Genomic DNA, 17,737 nt, shown 5'->3' on the forward strand with positions numbered 1-17,737 from the left:
GCCTTTTTGGCTTCAGTGTTTACCACAGTATTCGATGCTCATTTTATGCTTTTATTTTTTTGCTCTGATTTTTACTACTGGTGTGAAAGTAACACATTTAAAATTGCTATCTGGGTTTTGAGATGGGACATTTTCTAGCTTTGCATTAACTTACTAGTATTGCTAATGCTATTTAAGAAATTTTGTAGTCAAATTATATTGTTATATTGCACACATGTACAGATAAGTAAACAGATATGTAACAACAAATCCCACCATTATGTACAACTATAATTCACCAATAAAAAAATGTGGAAAAAAAGAACTTACTTTTGTTTTGGTAGAAGGTCAACATCCTTTGTATTTGTTATACTTCTTTCATAGATAAGAAAATGATTTCTAAAGAAAATGATTAATTTAGTACTTTTTTTCTCATGATTCATTGGTCCTAAAATAACAACTTTTTAGTCTCTGAGTAACTCATTTAAAGTGTAATTACTATGCAAAACATGTATTCAACCATGCACCAATTCATTCAAGGCAACTAATTTAGCCCTTAGTCTTATAGGGTTAACAAACATACCAGGAAATTGGGAATTAAAAAGAAGATACTTCTTCAAGTCTTTGACATTAAGATAACAAATCAGAAGACTGGAGGTTGAAAATCAGCTTAGCCTTCAAAGGCAATATGGTCAGCAAACATACCAGAAAACCAGGAGGAAGAAAAACAAAGTAGTAACTTATTGATCAGCTCCACTAACTCAGAACAATAGACTGCCCTGCTCTTAAATAATATTTGGATTTACCTCCAATGGTGAGGGGCAAACAGCATGCATGTAGAATAGTCACTAAAGTAACCTATGCTTATCATTACTTCATTAGCATAGTAAACATCACACTCTAAGGCTGACACCTAAGATGATAATGAGATATATGTCACATGAAGAGGCATGATGAAGCCAGCTGAAACTCCACCTCAACATGCAATGACATTAAGAGACCAGGTCCCTGCTAAGTCAGAAGCACTATAAAGCTACACATTTCTGGACTTTTGTTTGAGTTAGCCTGGGGCTTCTGTCCCTCATGTGCTGCCTCCTTTATGCTTGAGCAAGAAAAAAAAACCCTGGTTACTGTGCCTATGTGCCTTTTATCAGATTCTTTTGATGGAGTCCCTAATACATTCATCCAGTAATATTCAGTAACTGAATATTAGACTAATAATGAATGAAAACCATGATAAGAAACAAGTCAACTCAGATAAACCTTTATATATATTAGTACTTTATAATATACTGCCACCTTCACTAATTTACTAATTGTTACTGAGGTATAAGACTTATCTCACTAGCATTGTGTGATATTTCTAGGAAACTAGTTCTTAAAACTTGAATTGACTAATACTTCCCAATACTGGTTTGGTGAACTGATTGGGGAGTTAGAAAGAAAAGAGGGCAGGAAAAAAGAAGTCTCTACTAGACTTGACTGTTAAAGCCAGGACAAATGCCTCTTTGCTTTTGTTTATCACAGTGTACCAGTGAGCTTTTTAGTATGCAAAGGTAGTTAAACAAGGGCTAAAACATAAAATTCTCTTTCCCATGAAATGAGCAAACTGAGTGGGTGAAGGGGAAACAAAAAGGGAGCTGAAAAAACAGAGAAGGGAGATTTGAGGAGCTTCTAAGTATGCCAAACAGTTTGAGAATTTGGAATAAATTGTAAAGAGGTTGATGAGAAAATCTGAAAAATAGGGTACTGAGTTTAAGAAGAGGGATGTCTAACGTGTAATTTTCAGTTGGCATTGCTGTAATGTAAAATCACTCCTATCTCAAATGGTAAAATATGTCACGTTTTGAGGGTGGGAGGATCAAAAGAAGAGCCAAGTTTCCTTGATAAGAGGGTTTGGAGCAAAGGGAAGAAAACAGTCAAGGAAGATAAGTTGAGGCTGGATCTGAACTCCTATAGTGTCCTTTGTTCTTGGTGTGTTGTCACACAGTCCTCTAATGGGCTGTCACTATCTCACCAGATTCAATTTCTGGCTTCTGAACCATCCGGATAATTCCACCATCTGCAGACAATTTCCTACACCTGCTAACAAAGTATGTGTTAAGCTTGAGGCCTAGGGAGCAGTACGAACTGATTGAAACTGTTTACTTTATTATCTCTGCAAAATATAGGCAGTTTCCAAAATGTGACAAAGACACTTCTTCATCAGAGTTGTGCATTTTATGTTAACATTGGGTCCACACACATGCCTAGATTTGAAGTCATGGATAATGGCAGTGTGGTTGTGATTGTTGATCAAAATATTGGCCTGGTCAGGGCACAGTGGTACATGCCTGTAATCCCAGCAGCTCAGGAGCCTATGCCTATAAGGCAGGAGGATCACAAGTTCAAGGCTGCCCTCAGCAACTCAATGAGGCCCTACTTAACTTAGTAAAGAAAGAAAAAAAAGGACTGGGGATGTAGCTCAGTGGTAAAGCAACTCTGGGTTCAATCCCTAGTGCCAAAAAAAAAAAAAAAAGTTGACTTAAAATGATTATTGGATATATGCTATAAAAATAGTCTCATGTTTTGTAAGAACTATTTTCAATTATTAATTTAATTAAAAAATAAGCGGGGCTGGGGAGATAGCTCAGTCGGTAGAATGCTTGCCTTGTAAGCACAAGGTCCTGGGTTTGATTCCCAGACCCCCCCCCCCCCCAAAAAAAAAAAAGCATCCTGCTAGGTGGGGTGGTATATGCCTGTAATCCTTGCGACTTGGGAGGCTGAGAAAGGAGAATCGCAAGTTCGAAACCAGCCTCAGCAACTTAGTGTGGCCCTAAGCAACCTTTATAGACCCTGTGTCAAAATAAAAAATAAAAAGGACTGGGGATGTGGTTCAGTGGTTAAGTACCCTTGGGTTAAAAAAAAAAAAAAAACTTTAATTAGAGATTTATTGCCTGAGTTTAATTGTAAATCCTGGTTGCAGTTGTATCAATTCAGAGCTGCTTTAAATCCATGTAGACTAGTATTAGATAACAAGTGTCATACTAGGTAGTAGAGAAAACCAGCTAAATATAGCACCACTTCTGTCCTTAGTGAGTTCACTATAGGGGAGGTGAGAAGGGTGTGTTACTGTTGTGTCCATTGTTTCTCCCTGACCTCCAGCAAGATCCATATGCCAAATATGTATTTGATAAATGCATTGAATAAATGAGGGGATGAAAGAAGAAACAAGGTAGTTTATGTGTAGAAGTTAAGAGTTTAGCTAGGCATGTGGTATATGCCTGTCATCTCAGTTACCTAGAAGATTGAGGCAGGAGGAAATACAAGTTTAAGACCAGCTTCTGTTTTTTTTTTTTTTTTTGTACCAGTGATATTGAACTCAGGGGTGCTTAACCACTGAGTCACATCCACAGCCCTTTTTATTTTTCATTTTGAGACAGGATCTTGTTTAGGATCTCACTAAATTGCTGAGGCTAGCTTTGAATTTATCATTCTCCTGCCTTAGCCTCCTGAGCTGCTGGGATTACAGGCACGCACCATCATGTAGACTTGAGGTCAGCCTCTGTAATTTAGCAAGATTCTATTGAAAATAAAAAAAAAATAAAAAGGACTAGGGACATGGCTTAGTGGTACATCAGGTTTATAGATGTAGAAACTGAGGCCACAGGGATTTAAGTAGAGCAGTAAATTTAGATAGCTAATATGCGGAGGAACTGGGATTAAAACAGACAAATATGTGTGTGGGAGTGGGGGCAGGGAGGGGCTGGGTATTGAACCCAGTGGTGCTCTACCACTGACCTACATCCCAAGTCCTTTTGAAAAATTTTATTTTTGAGGCAGGGTCTTCCTAAATTGCCCAGGCTGGCCTTGAACATGTAATCCTCCTGCCTCAGCTTCCCAAGTAGCTGGTATTACAGGTGTGCACCACCATGCCTCGCTTTGACTGGAAAAAAATATTTTGAGTAAAGGAGTTTATTTAATTCTTTCAAGCCAATTTAGACCATGTGGTAGGAAACATGATCTCTGGGGACAATGACTCACATCCTTTGGTTCCATAATCAGAGAAAGAAAATAGTTCTGTTCTTACTCAAGTTAGAAAATCCTCAGGGAATGACTCTAAATGGTCCTGTTAGGAAAAAGTTCTATCCCTAGACCAGTCACTTAAACTAGGGGCAATAGGCTGAAGAATGGACCCTCAAACATGTCCATATCCTGATCTGTCCATATCCTGCAATCTGTGAACTTTACCTATAAAAGAGATTCTGCAGATGTGACTATAGGTACAGACCCTGGAATGGAGAGATTATCCTGGACTGTTCAGGTGTGATGATCTAATCATGAGCTCTTAAAAGCACAGAACTATTTTTGGCTGTGGTCAAAGTGAGACCTGAGAGAGAAGAAAAGTTAAAGAGATGCAACATTGCTAGCTTTGAAGTTGTTCGAAGGAGGTCATCAGAAAACAACAGGAGTGACCTCTAGAATCTGGAAAACATCAGGAGATGGAAGGGATAGCCTTGACAACACCTTGATTTTAGCCTAGTGAGTTTCGTGTCAGACTTCTGACCTACAGAACTGTAAGATAACAAATTTTTGTATTTTTAGGTCACTAAATTTGTGGTAATTTGATAAGGGAGCAACAAGAAACTAATACAGCAGGGAAACAAGGTGGAAACCTGGTTTCAATTGCTCCTCAGATTCACTCAGTCTCATCAGCCTGAGGCAGCGTCATAAATGAGGGCTCACGGGGCCTCCACCACTTCCCACTCTCCTCACTCTACAAGACAAATTGGTTTGAAAGAATGAAATAAAGATGTAGAGAGTAGCAGATATAGGAGGCAGAGTTCCAATGCTGCCTGAGCTCCTAGTTTCAATCATTTTTGGTTAGTTCAAGCTAAATTTTTGTCACTTGCAACTGAACTATCTGCCCGTTCACAAAACTACAGTGATGAGAGGGATAACTTAAGGAGATGAGATTTTAAAAAGGCTTTATGAGACAACATTTGATAAGGCTTAATGGGATTTCATAGTAATTCACTCCAGAGAGGAACACATTTTCCTACTTTCAATGAGGAAAGAAATATTTATTGGCTAAATGGCTTTCCCATAAGCAAGAGTGCTCTGAACTTAAAATGTGGAAATCCAGATTGGTTTACTTTGTTTCCTACAGTGAAACACATTGCACATGGAATATCTTGTTTTATGTTGAAAAATAAGGTTATCAAATAAGAGCCATACCTTTTCAAGGGCTCATCATTTCCTGCTTCATTTCTTCTATGTCTGATTAACTCAATGCTCTACGACAGTTACCAGACAATTGTTTGTGCTGGCGGAGTGCTAGAAAGACTGTGAGCACTGGCCATGAGATCATTCTTCCTTGTCCTAGAAAAAGAGGCATGGTTAATACAAGGCTCTGGATAGTCTATACCAAAAGAAAACTTATAATTTAAATGGAAATTATAATGCCACACAAAGTTTATGACATTTGCTTTTTGGATATATATGTATGCCTACTAATTATGTCATTAGTAAATAGGAAAAGACTGCGTCTATTGGTGCCACAAATAAGGAAAAATCAGTTGTAGTTGCATCATTTTTGCCCTAGGGCACTTCCACCTCGCAGTCGGAATTGGTTACATACATGAAACTTCACCCTAAGCCTGCCTGCCATCTCTCTTGCTGCCTTTTCTTTTTGACATGAGTAGAGACGGCTCAGAAATTTCTCTTCTATTTAGAAAAGAGCAAAGTAGAGAACCCGAGTGTTCTAACCTGGGCTGGTTTTGCGTAATAGCACCCCAAACATTCCATGCCAAGTTACAGACATTTTGCACCTATCTGAGGAGTCTGTGGCCTTGAGCCATTCTGTCTTCCCAGCCCGTTCTTCTTGAGAAAGCTCTCATAAGAAAATGACACTGGCTAATCAAGAGAGACATCGCAATTCTTAAGACATATTCACACCCAGAGTTTTCACATCTATCATGCCCCTAGGACAAACATATAAGTATCTCTTCCGTCCTATTTTCCCGGTCCCACTCCCTAGCCTTTTATATTTATTTATTTATTATTGTTCTATTTATATGTTCTATTTAGTTATACATGATAGCAGAATGCATTTTGTACACAAATGGAGTACAACTTTTCACTTCTCTGGTTGGACTCCCTAGCCTTTCGATAGGAGCCAGCGAAACATCCCTACCCCTGGCTCCCGGCCCTCCTCGCTCCGCCCTCCCATGCCGCGCAGCCTTCTGGAAGTCGTAGGCACCAGCTCGCCGCCTCGGCAGAACTACAACTCCCGGCAAGCGTTGTTTCTCTCCTGTCCCTGGAAACGCATGGCTTGCCGGGAGGGGGCAGGGAGCAGGCGGCCGGGTCCAATGGGTGCGGGCTCCCGAGAAGAGGGCGGAGGAGAAGAGGAAGGAGGTGGACGCTGGGCCCCGTCCCCATTCATTGCCGCGGTCTGTCGGGCGGGGGTCTGGTGTTTTGGGGATTATGGAGGCGCTAATTCCTGTCATCAATAAGCTTCAGGATGTCTTCAACACGGTGGGCGCCGACATCATCCAGCTGCCTCAGATCGTCGTTGTAGGGACGCAGGTGAGAGACGAGGGCGGCGTTCGCTCAGGCCAGAGCCCAGGGCGTGGGCCTGGTCCGGGCTGCGGCAGTGCCTGCTCCGGGGCCAGCCTTTGCGGCCTGTGGGTGGAGGGCCCTGAGAGGTGCCCGGGGGCTCTCCGCGCCTGCCCGCCTCGGGCTGCGTTGCACCAGGCGGAGAATCCGAGGCCTGGCTGGGCGGCGAGGGGCGGAGCCGGCGCGGCGCTGGGGCCCCGCGGGCGGGGTGGGGAAGGACGGTCGGGCGGCGGAACTGGAGTCAGCCAGGACCGGCGCGGCTCGGTTCGCGGGCCGCTGCTTCCAAGGGCACCTGGGGGACGCGCGGTTCTGCGCCCGGCTCACGGGGGGCCAGGCAGCTCCGCCTTGGCTAGTTTCCGGGCGCCCTTCTTGCTTTGCCCAGGGGCTACGGAGTCATTTTTGGAACCGCGCTGTGGAGCTGAGAAAGGCCGCTGCTCTGTGGAGCCTTGTGTTTTCCTGCACAGTAACCCCTCCCGCTTTCCCAAACTTCGAAGTAGTCCTAAATAAATAGATGAATAATAAATTTAAAAAATCTCACGTGTACCTGGAGTTCTATGAGTGTTAGAAAGGAATTCTAGTTTTTCTGCATAGTCTGTGGTCTTCCTCAGTTTTGTTGTTGTGACTTAAATTTGGCATCAGGTTCTCTGGCTCTTTCATGTTGGTTCTTTCATGGATAACTCATCATTTTTTATATGCAGAAATGTTGAGAAAATAAATGTATTTCTGGAGTGACAGTATAAAAATTTCAATTCCTCTGCATGCTGCTTTTCTTGATAGAAGAGGAATCATAGGACTTTCAATTAGAGTTCAAGAGAAACATTTTAGAGATTACTTGGTATGTGGATTTTAAACGCTGTCATTTCTTTTTTTCTTTTTAGGTCCTGAGGATTGAGCCCAGGGAACCTTTACCACTGAGCTATATCTCTAGCCTTTTTTATTTATTTAAGACAGGGCCTCCCAATGTTGACTAGGCGTCTTGAATTTGCAATCCTCCTGCCTCAGCCTCCCGAGTCGCTGGGGTTACAGGTGTGCGCCACTGCACATCTTTTGTCATTTCTTAATAGTATCTTTTGAGAAGGCGAAGGTTTCCCCATCATTCTCCAGGAGGTGTATCGCTACATCTTGCTACAAAATGAAATTGTAATAAATATGATGAGAGGGAACTTAATGTTCAGAATATTAGAGGATATACAAGTACTGTAAACCTTGGAAGCCATAGACCTGTGTTTTTCTTTTTCTTTTTTTTGGCTTTTAAATAAAGCAATGAAAATTATTTTTGAAACAATTTATCTTGGTTTACAATAAAGTTAGTATAGATACCGCTCAATCCTCCCTGCATATTCTAGTATTTGTATCAATATTTGTAATGATTGGAAACTGAATCATCAAACAATAAATAATGAAGTTTTTTTTTAAATCCATACTGATATAATTGAAAAAATTGAGAAGTGACATCCTCCTTACAGAATTCTAATTGGTATATGCAAAAGGTGAACAGTGTTTTTATTGAACATATTTCGTTCAGTCTGAACCATGTAATTAGGTGCTCCATAAATACTCTGAATATTGCTTACTGTAATTAGATAATATTTTGGAACACTAGGGCTTTTATTATTAAAGCTGATCTGTTTTTGTAAATAGAATTAGAGATGATATAAATTGAATTTTCTTTGGTAGTAATTAAAAAATGTTGCCTAAGTGCATACCAGAAACCTCCCGTAAACTTTTAAGATTTCAGTGCTCTTTAAGCATGAAACAGTAAAAGAATCAGGGCTTTAGTGTATCAGCATAAGTACTTTAAAATAAAGGATTTCTCTTACGCAAAATAGAGAGTTTATTTCAGTCAATAAACCCGATGGCAAAATAGAGAGGAGAGGAAAGAAAAGACCCCATATTTCTGAAAGCCATTAACATGTGCCAACAAAAACCATCCTAGTGGTGATAGTTATACCACTTTTGTATGTTGATGTTTGAAATTTCTCAAGGGAATTTTTTTTTTTTAACCTGATTTAATGATGTTTATTTCTGTCCAAGTCTTTGTTAGCCAAAATTTAGTCCTTTCTCATTCATATACAGAAGAAAGAAAGAATAGGAACAGTTTTTTTTTTCCCCATATTTTCCTCAGTGTGTTGGGGAAAAAAAACAAAAAAACCTTTTCTGCTTACTTTGAATCCTGTTAGTACACCACTATCTTATCTACGCCATTTTACTCTTTAATGTTAATAACATAAATACAGCACACATCTCGCATTCTTATTTAATGGAGTAGTGTACAGTGAGTAAGCTCCAGACATATAAGTGTTGTGTACTTAGTTTTGACTAGTAAATTTCCCCGTCGTGGTGATCATGTCTTTGTTAAACAAGTAGAGTCTTTCTTATACATTACCTACATGTTAAATGACTGCAGGTCCCATCTTGTTGAACTTAGAACTGTGGTTTTCAAACTTGAGTGTGTATAAGGCTCACTTGGAAAATAAGTTTCCTGGTTTCCATCTCCCAGTTTTTATTTTATATGTCTGAAGTAAATGTAGTACCATAGGTTATTCTGATGCAAATTGTTCATAGATCTGAAACCAAACCGTCTACCAGTGTATATTTGAATTTTAAACCACACAAGGCTGTTAAAAGCAGAAGTAATTCAGGGAAGCTATGTCTGAGGGCATACTGCTATTCATTATCATGTTCATTTTGGTGGCATTCCTGGTTTAAAGCATCAATTCTGAGGCAGTCTGCCATTTCCTAAATGTTTTGAATCTGGGTTTCTTAAATTCCCTAAATAATACTTATTTGATGGCTAGGGAGTTGGAGGAGTTGAGGAGAGAGAATCATGTTTACAGGTGTAGATCATTCACATTTTATTATTAGGTAAATAAATTGCTTTCCTCTTTCTCTAGCTGAGTTGGTCTGTGTGGAAGGAAGAGAGAATGGGGAGAGAGAAGGTTGATACTTTTAGACCTGGTGTACTTTGCAGGTGGAGAAGGAGATAAGACTTCAAACAACTTTTGTGACTCAACTTGGGAAATTTAATCACTCTTTCTTAAGTTGAGAATTGGAAGGGGGATCCCTCCTGGTATGTAATCCAAACCACCGTCCAGTACAGGCATCACAATGCAGATGACATTAACCAGAGATTGTGGCATAGTATTGCTAGTAATGTACTTTTAACTTTGCCTTTTTTCAGCGATTTGAGCACTCTGTCTTTGGCAATTAAAGCAATGTAAAAGGAAATGAGATTTGGGTTTTAATAACCATTTTAAACCAATTATAAATCAATTTTTTAATAACTTTAACATTCAGAAAATTGAAATTTATATACATAAAATTCACTATTGTGGAGTATGCAATTCTGTGATTCTTAGTATATTCACAAGGTCATGCACCCATTACTGTTATCTGATTCCAGAACATTTTCATTACCCCAGAAAGAAGCCACTTACCTTTAGCAGTCACCCTCATTTCACCTTCCCCTATCCCCTGGCAACTACTAATTTACTTTCTGTCTCTGTAGATTTGCCTGTTATAGACACTTATATAAATGGAATTGTTTAACATCTGGTCTTTAGTGTCTAACTTCTTTTGGTCAACATAATGTTTTTCTGTATTATAATAATTAGTGCAGGTTGAGCATTCCTAATCCAAAAAATGTGAAATCCAAAATGCTCCAGTGTCCAAAATTTTTTGAGTATAAATGTGATGCTACAAATGAAAAATTCCACACCTGACCTCAGGACAGTTGTAGTCAAAATGCAGATGCAATGGAAATACTGTATAATTACCTTTAGTCTATGTGTATAAGGTATATATAAAACAAAAGAATTTCATGTTTAGATTTGGATTCTATCCCCAAGATATCTTGTTACTTATATGCAAACTTTCCCCAAATCTGACAAAATCTCAAATCCGAAGCACTTTATTCCGTTGTAAGTAGTTCAGATAAAGGATATTCATTCTCTTTTTATGGCTGCGTAATATTCCATCATGTAGATTTACCACAGTCATTCGTTGATGGATACTGAGTTGTTGCTACTTCTGGGTATTATAAATAATGCTGCTGTGAACATCTTTTTTTTCTTTTTTTTTTTTTAACAAGTTTTTATGTGAATGTATGTTTTCAGTTCCCTTGGGAATTGCTGGGTCATATAGTAGCTTTTGGGTTTTAAGTTTTTGAAGAGCTGCCAAACTGTTTTCCACAGCAGCTGTAGCATTTTACATTCCCTTCAGTAGAATATAGGGATTTCAGTATGCCCTTACAATGTCTTTATCTTTAAGTGCTAAATCATTCTGGAATTCTTTACTGAAAAAAGACATCTTTAAATCCCTACCCCATTTCCTTCTATGGCCAACTCTTTTAATAGTTCGAGGTCCCTTCCCTACCCCCCTCATTGAATACAACTGTCTACATTTCAGTTCCATATGAAATCTTGACTTCTGCCTGATACTGCATACATCTGTTCTGTGTGTGTAGAGGTGGTGCCTTCATTAGGCGTAGTAATTTAACCCCAATATTGATTATAGTTTTCGTTTCCTGAGGTGGAGTTTTCTTTTGAGTGTGCTTAAAGAACTTTTTTTTTTGTAATTTCTTTGTATAGATCATAAGCTGCTTCCTTTTAACTTAAAAAAATTGGTGAAATTTACATAACATAAAAATCATTTTATGCTGGGTATGGTGGTGCATGCCTGTAATTCCAGCTATTAGCTACTTGGGAGACCAAGGCAGGGGATTGAAAGTTTGAGGCCAGCTTGGACCCTGTCTCAAAAAAACAGAAAACAAAAACCAATCAAACAAAAAAAGTTAAGGTATAGCTCTGTAGTAGAGCACTTAGCTCAGTGGTAGAGCACTTGCCTAGCAGATGCAAGGCCCTGGATTTAATCCTCAGCACCCACCACCACCACCACAACTAACAACAAGAAATTTCAGAGACAAATCAGTGGCATTTAGTACATTCAAAATGGGAAACCACCACCTCTGTTTAGTTGTAAAACATTTTCATTGCAAAAGAAAACTACCTACTAAATAGTCATTCCTTAGTTCTTCCTCCAACCACTGGCAAACACCAAGGATTTACTTACTCTATGTATTGCACAGAAATGGAATCATACAATATGTGATGATTTATATCTGCCTTCTTTCACTTAGCATAACATGGTTGTTTCATGTTGTTGCATATACTGGGACTTCATTCTTTTTAATGGCCTAGTAATAGTCCATTTTTGTAATATTCCTAATAAAGAATGAATGTGTGTGTGTGTGTGTGTATATATAAATATTAACCATACTTTTTTATTCATTTACTCACTGATGGGCTGTTGTGTTGTATCTACTTGTTAACTACTGTGAATAGTATTACTGTGAACATAAGTGTTTGAGTACCTGTTATCTGTTCTTTTGGTATATACCTAGGAGTAAAATTGCTGAGTCGTATAGTAGTTCTATGTTTGACTTTTTGAGGAACCATAAAACTTTTCCATAGTGACTGTACTGTTTTACAGTTCCCACCAGTAGTATACCAAGGTTCCAGTTTTTTTCTGTATCCTCATCATCATTTGTAATTATCTGTTTGATTATAACCATCCTAATGGATGTGAAGTGTTGTGGTTTTGCTTTGCTTTTCCCTAGTGACTAATGATGCTAGACATCTTTTCATGTACTTGTTGAGGTTTTATTTTTGTTGTTGCATTTTAAGAATTCTTTATAAATTCTGGATACTTGTTATGGTTTGAATCTGGAATATCCCCCAAAGGCTCATGTGTTGAGGTGAGGGCTTTGACCCCAGTCTAGCAATGTTCACAGGCAGGGTTTTTAGGAAATGATTGGATCATGAGGGTTCTAACCTCATCAGTGGATTAATCCATCGAGGGCTTCATAATTTGAATGGACTATTGGGAGGTGGTGGAAACTATACAAGGTGGAACCTAGTTGAAGGGCATGGAGACTGTATCTTGTCTCTGGCCCTTCCTCTCGGCTTCCTGGCTACTGGGAGGTAAGCAACTCTCTTCTACCAGGCCCTCTCTGCCATGAATCTCTGCCTCAACACAGACCTATGGCAATGGAGCCAACCTACTATGGACTGAAATCTTTGAAACTGAGCCAAAATAAATCTTCCTTTAAATTGTTTTCTCAAGTATTTTGTCACTGCAACAAAAACACACTTAACAGGAACCTTAATAATATATGTTGCAGATAATTTCTCCCTTCCTGTAGATTGTTTTTTCACTCTCTTGATAGTGTCCTTCAATGCATAAGTTTTTAATTTTGATGAAGTCCAGTTTACCTATTTTTTCTTTTGTTGCTTGTGCTTTTAGTGTCATATGTAAGATATTGTCAAATCCAAGGTCATGAAGATTTACTATTTTATGTTTTCTTCTAAGGATTTTATAGTTTTAGTTTGTACATTTAGGGTTTTGATCCATTTTCAGAAAATTTTTGCTGGTTTGAGGCAGGGGTCCAATTTCATCTTTTACAAATGCCTATCCAGTTAAACCAGCACTATTTGTTAAAGAGACTATTCTTTCCCCGTGAATAGGGTTGGCACTATTGTTGAAAATCATTTGACCGTGGTGTATGGATTTATTTCTGGATTCTTAGTTCTTCTGCATCCTTACGCCAAAACACACTGCTTTACTATAACTTTGTAGTCTTTATTGAAATTAGGATGTAGGCGTCTACCAATTTTGTTCTTCCTTTTCAAGATTGTTTTGGTTATTTGGAGCTCCTTTCCATTCCATAAACAAAACTGTTGGAATTTTTGATAGAGATTATGTTGAGTCTGCTGATTGTTTTGGGGGAGTACTGCCATTGTAATAATATCAAATCAGATACAGAATTTTTGGTTGTTGGGTTTTCCTTTTAGCACTTTAAATCATCCTACTGCCTCTGGTTCCCATGGATTCTGATGAGAAATCTGTTGTATCTATTGTTAATCTTATTAAGGATCCTCTGTACATGATGAGTTGCTTTCTGCTTCTCTCTCTTGCTGCTTTCAATGTTTGTCTTTGTCTTTCAATAGTTTAATTGTAATTTGTCTCTGTGAATCTCTTTGTGTTTATTCTACTTGGAGTTCACTGAACTTCTTGGGAGTGTAGATTCATGTTACTTATGCTTTTCTGCTTTTATGGAAAAGGTGGTTTTTTTTTTTTTTTTTTTTTTGTGGTTCTGGGAATTGAAACCATGCTCTACCACTGAGCTATACCCCCAGCTCCATAAAGTGGGGAATTTTTATGGATATTACTTTTGCTACTCCAGTTCATGGCCTTATCAGATATCTGAATCTCTTGCTCTTCTGTGATCCAAAGAAAACTGGGCCTGTGTTTCATAACTAAGAAAAGTTCTTTCCTAAAGACTGTTATATTTTGTCTTTAGGTAGAAAGTATGAAAAATAAAGTAAAAACATTTTAGGTTAGCTATCTTAAATATAATCTAATATCTTAAATATTAGATTATAATTCTAAGAATACTGTAAAGTAAAAATTAAGGAAACCTCTAAATTTATAATTATTTCAAATATATTAAGTATATCTTTTTAATAATTATTTATTATTAAACCCAGTGCCCACATGTGCTAGGCAGGTGCTTTACCATTGAGCCCTATTAAGTATATCTTTATCAGCTGTATTAATATCAGCAATATCAGCTGTCTTACACAATTACAAATAAAAATTTAAAAGTTAAAAATTAAATTATCTTTGGTAAATGTGGCATATATGAACATTTGTAATTCCTCACCCCCCACCCCCCCACCAATGCTAGTTATCAGGGTTTTCTTTTTAGAGATGAAAATATAAAAATATCATTTTCAGTAAAGGGCACATCTTAAAATAGAATTCAAAACACTATAGATTCCATTAGAGTTCATTTGGAGGAAAATGGAGGGTGATGCTCAAACCAGGCACACACATTGTTTTTTTTTCTTTCCTTAATACTTGGGATTGAATCTAGGACCTTACATATGTTAGGAAGTGCTCTATTACTGAGCTAATCCCCAACACTTTATTTTGAGAGAGTTTTGCTAAGTTCCCCAGCCTGGCCTTGAACTGGTGATCCTCCTACTTTACACTCCCAAGTAGTTGAGATTACAGATATATATCACCATGCCCAGCCAGGCACACAGATTTTAGCTCATCAGTGCTATACAGGATATTGAATCAACTTTGAGTGTATGTGGAGATGATAAAAATTGATCTCAGAGTGCCAGTAAAGTCCTATTTACAGAGCAAGCCAGCTGTGACTTTTTCTACTTTGGAACTCATGTAGCTGCTATTCACCTTCCTGGGAAGAGGTATATGGACCCTGGATGATTAAATCACTAGAAGAAAAAAGCATTTATCTAAAAATTGTTAAAGATTGCCTTATTTTAACTTTGCCACCTTTTCAAAGACCCTGTCTCTGAATACAGTTACATTCTGAGGTACTGGGGGATAGAATTTCAAACTATGAATTTTAAGGGGACACAATTCAGTTGATAACGCATCCTAAAATGTCTAATATATATATTATATATATATAATATATATATAGAGAGAGTATTTAAATGCGTGTATAAATGTAAAAGTAAAAATCAGTAGCCATAAAGGAGGAGATGTAAGTAGGCAATCAGTAATAAAATGAGGTTAATTTAGAATTCAAGAGAGAAGTTGAAATGTTTTCCCTGTGAAATATATCTCATTTAAGAAGGAAGAACAAAATGGAAGGATGGGAATGGTTGAGAAGCAGTAGTCACTGAAATTGCTGAAAACCTTATTAAAATAACTTGAGAAATTCTCCTAAAAGATCAAAACATATATTATGGAATGTATTAGAGATAAGAGGCATGAAAATGAGAGTTAAGAGAACCAAAATCCTTATCACAGATAGTTGGGGGGGGATGCTTGGGACAGATGACAAAAGAAACAATAATAAAGTAAGTCATAGGCAAAAGTTTCTCACAGCTGAAGTTAGACAGCTGCAGATCACAATTACTGGATATAAATATCAAAATGAGATCATTATTAAATATCTAAAATGAAAACAAAAGGCATACTATAGACTTCTAAATAGAAACAGGGTGGTAGTGGTGAGGGGTACAGGTGCTTAGGGGTAAAGGGAAAAATAATCAGGCTACTAGTCTACAACATTAAATATTAGATACACAGAGAAGTATATAGCTTTCCTAGGTACACTGTAATTTAAAAATTCTGTGTCCATCCATGTTATAACCATTGTTTTTTCTTTTTGGATGGTGCTGTGGTTTGAAAGTGCTTTGTCCCCAAAGGAATCAAATGCTGTATGCTTGGTCCTCAGTGTGGTGAAATTAAGAGACAGTGGAGGGAGGGGCTGGGGCTGTAGTTCAGTGACAGAGCACTTGCCTAGCATGTGTGAGGCACTGGGTTTGATTCTTAGCACCACGTAAAAATAAACAAATAAAGGCATGCTGTCCATCTGCAATTTAAAAAAATTTAAAATAAAGAGGCAGTGGAACCTTTAAGAGGTGGAACTTAATGGGAGGTAGTTAGGTTATTGGGGGTTCTGCCATTAATCCCTCAAAAGGGATTAATGCTGGTCTTATGGAATGAGATCTCACAAGAGTGGGTTGTAATAAAGACCTCTTCACACACTTGCTCCCCTTGCTATTTTCCTTCCCACTTCTCTGACATATTATGATACATCCAAGGAGGTCCTCACTACAGGCTGAACAGATGGGGCTACCCAATCTTGGATTTAAAGACTTCTAAACCATGAGCTAAATAAACTTTTTTCTTTAAAAGTACCCAGCTTCAGCTATTTTGTTATAGCAAGAGAAAACAGATTAATACAAGTGGTGATGTGTTTTTTTGTTTTATTTAAAAAAATATGGGCTAGGGTTATGGCTTAGTGGTAAAGTGCATGTCTGGCGTGCACAAGCCCCTGTGTTCAATCTCCAGCACCATGGGAAAAAAAAACTGATTATCCATTCTGTAGAATAGGACTTACATACAATCAAAATTAATAATCTGAGAGAGCCTAGGGTCTAATGCTAACTCCAGGAAATCTATTGGAATCTCAGGAATAAAGATAACATATTAAAAGTTTTGTTTTGAGTTAGTTAATTAATTTTTGCTTTTGGTGCTAGAGATTGAACCCAGGGTTTTATGCATGCTACATATGCACTGTACTGCTCTCCTAGCCCTTAATCTATTGATTCTTGGTGTATTAGCTCATATTTCTTCATTTTCCAGCTGTCAGTTGACATGAATAGTCAAGACTTATTTTAACAGCAGCCTGACCAATTAAGTGGGTTTTAGGAACTATATTTTCCAAGAAGTGACTCAGTCTAATTCTGAAATGACAAAAGCAGTTCATATCATTTTGTTAACATTTGAATTCCACTGGTGTCAAAGATGAAGTGACATTTTTCCTAGTCTAAGAATTGAGTCTTCAGGTACTCTCTCAGTTTACTAGGCATCATAAGAATGTAGGGTTCATAATTTCTCCAATTTAATAAGTTTTTTTGATTTCTTAAAGCATCAAATGAATCAACGATGCTACTCAAGTCCACACAGAGCCAGTCATAGTGCTCTTCCTATTCCTTTTAGCACGAAGCTTACTTTCCATTTCAGGAATTTGTACATTTTCATGATGAGGCAGGTCATGGCATTAAGTTTTGGGTTCAGGGTCCACTACCAATCAGTAGATTTCATTTCTGGAGGAACCTTAATCCCACCTCTTAAGTTTTATTGCCTTAGAATGGATATCAGCATATTTATGTCAAATTTGGGATGAGTGTGATCGTTGTGCCTGAATCCAGTGCCCCTGATTGGCTGCACCTTCTAACTGCCCCTCCAACTGAGGTCTCCTGAGGTTGGCAGAGTCCTTTGCCACAGCAATGCCCAAACCCATGTGCACACAACCTCCGTAACCATTCTTTTTGAGTGAAGTCTAACAACTAAACAACGAGAGAAGAGAAAAAAGGTTTTTCTTGGCTCTTCATTTCCTAAGATTATGTGAAATAAGATTGAAATATTATCCGAATTGCTTATAACCCTTTGTTGTGTGTGAGCTTTCTGCCAGAGCCAGACACTTAAGAAAGTACAGATCACTTTTGCAGAAGGCGGGGTGTACATAGGCGTTGATTTATAACCTATGTCCAAGTTGTGTGGCTCCATCAAGTGTTTGCTTTGGGTATAGGAGAAAAGAGGCCTTTTAATC

The 17,737-nt window shown here is 38.1% G+C and overlaps 1 protein-coding gene across 15 annotated transcripts in view; it reads left to right on the top strand.

The window, feature by feature from the left end:
- The first annotated feature begins 6,326 nt into the window (after positions 1 to 6,326).
- The window catches only part of DNM1L (dynamin 1 like), a 52,473-nt gene continuing 41,062 nt past the window's right edge, over positions 6,327 to 17,737 (top strand). For 8 of the 15 annotated variants that reach the window (XR_013763750.1, XR_013763751.1, XM_079139342.1 and 5 more), the window contains exon 1: positions 6,334 to 6,546. Coding sequence is in view for 13 of the 15 variants with exons in the window: in XM_079139342.1 (XP_078995468.1) it covers positions 6,445 to 6,546 (102 nt within the window). In the remaining 2 variants the exon portion in view is untranslated. Of the gene's footprint in view, positions 6,547 to 17,737 lie in introns of all 15 variants that reach the window. The other 7 variants (XM_079139337.1, XM_079139338.1, XM_079139339.1 and 4 more) reach the window with 4 other exon arrangements.

This window comes from Sciurus vulgaris (assembly GCF_902686455.1).
Source record: "Sciurus vulgaris genome assembly, chromosome: 5".
NCBI lineage: Eukaryota > Metazoa > Chordata > Mammalia > Rodentia > Sciuridae > Sciurus > Sciurus vulgaris.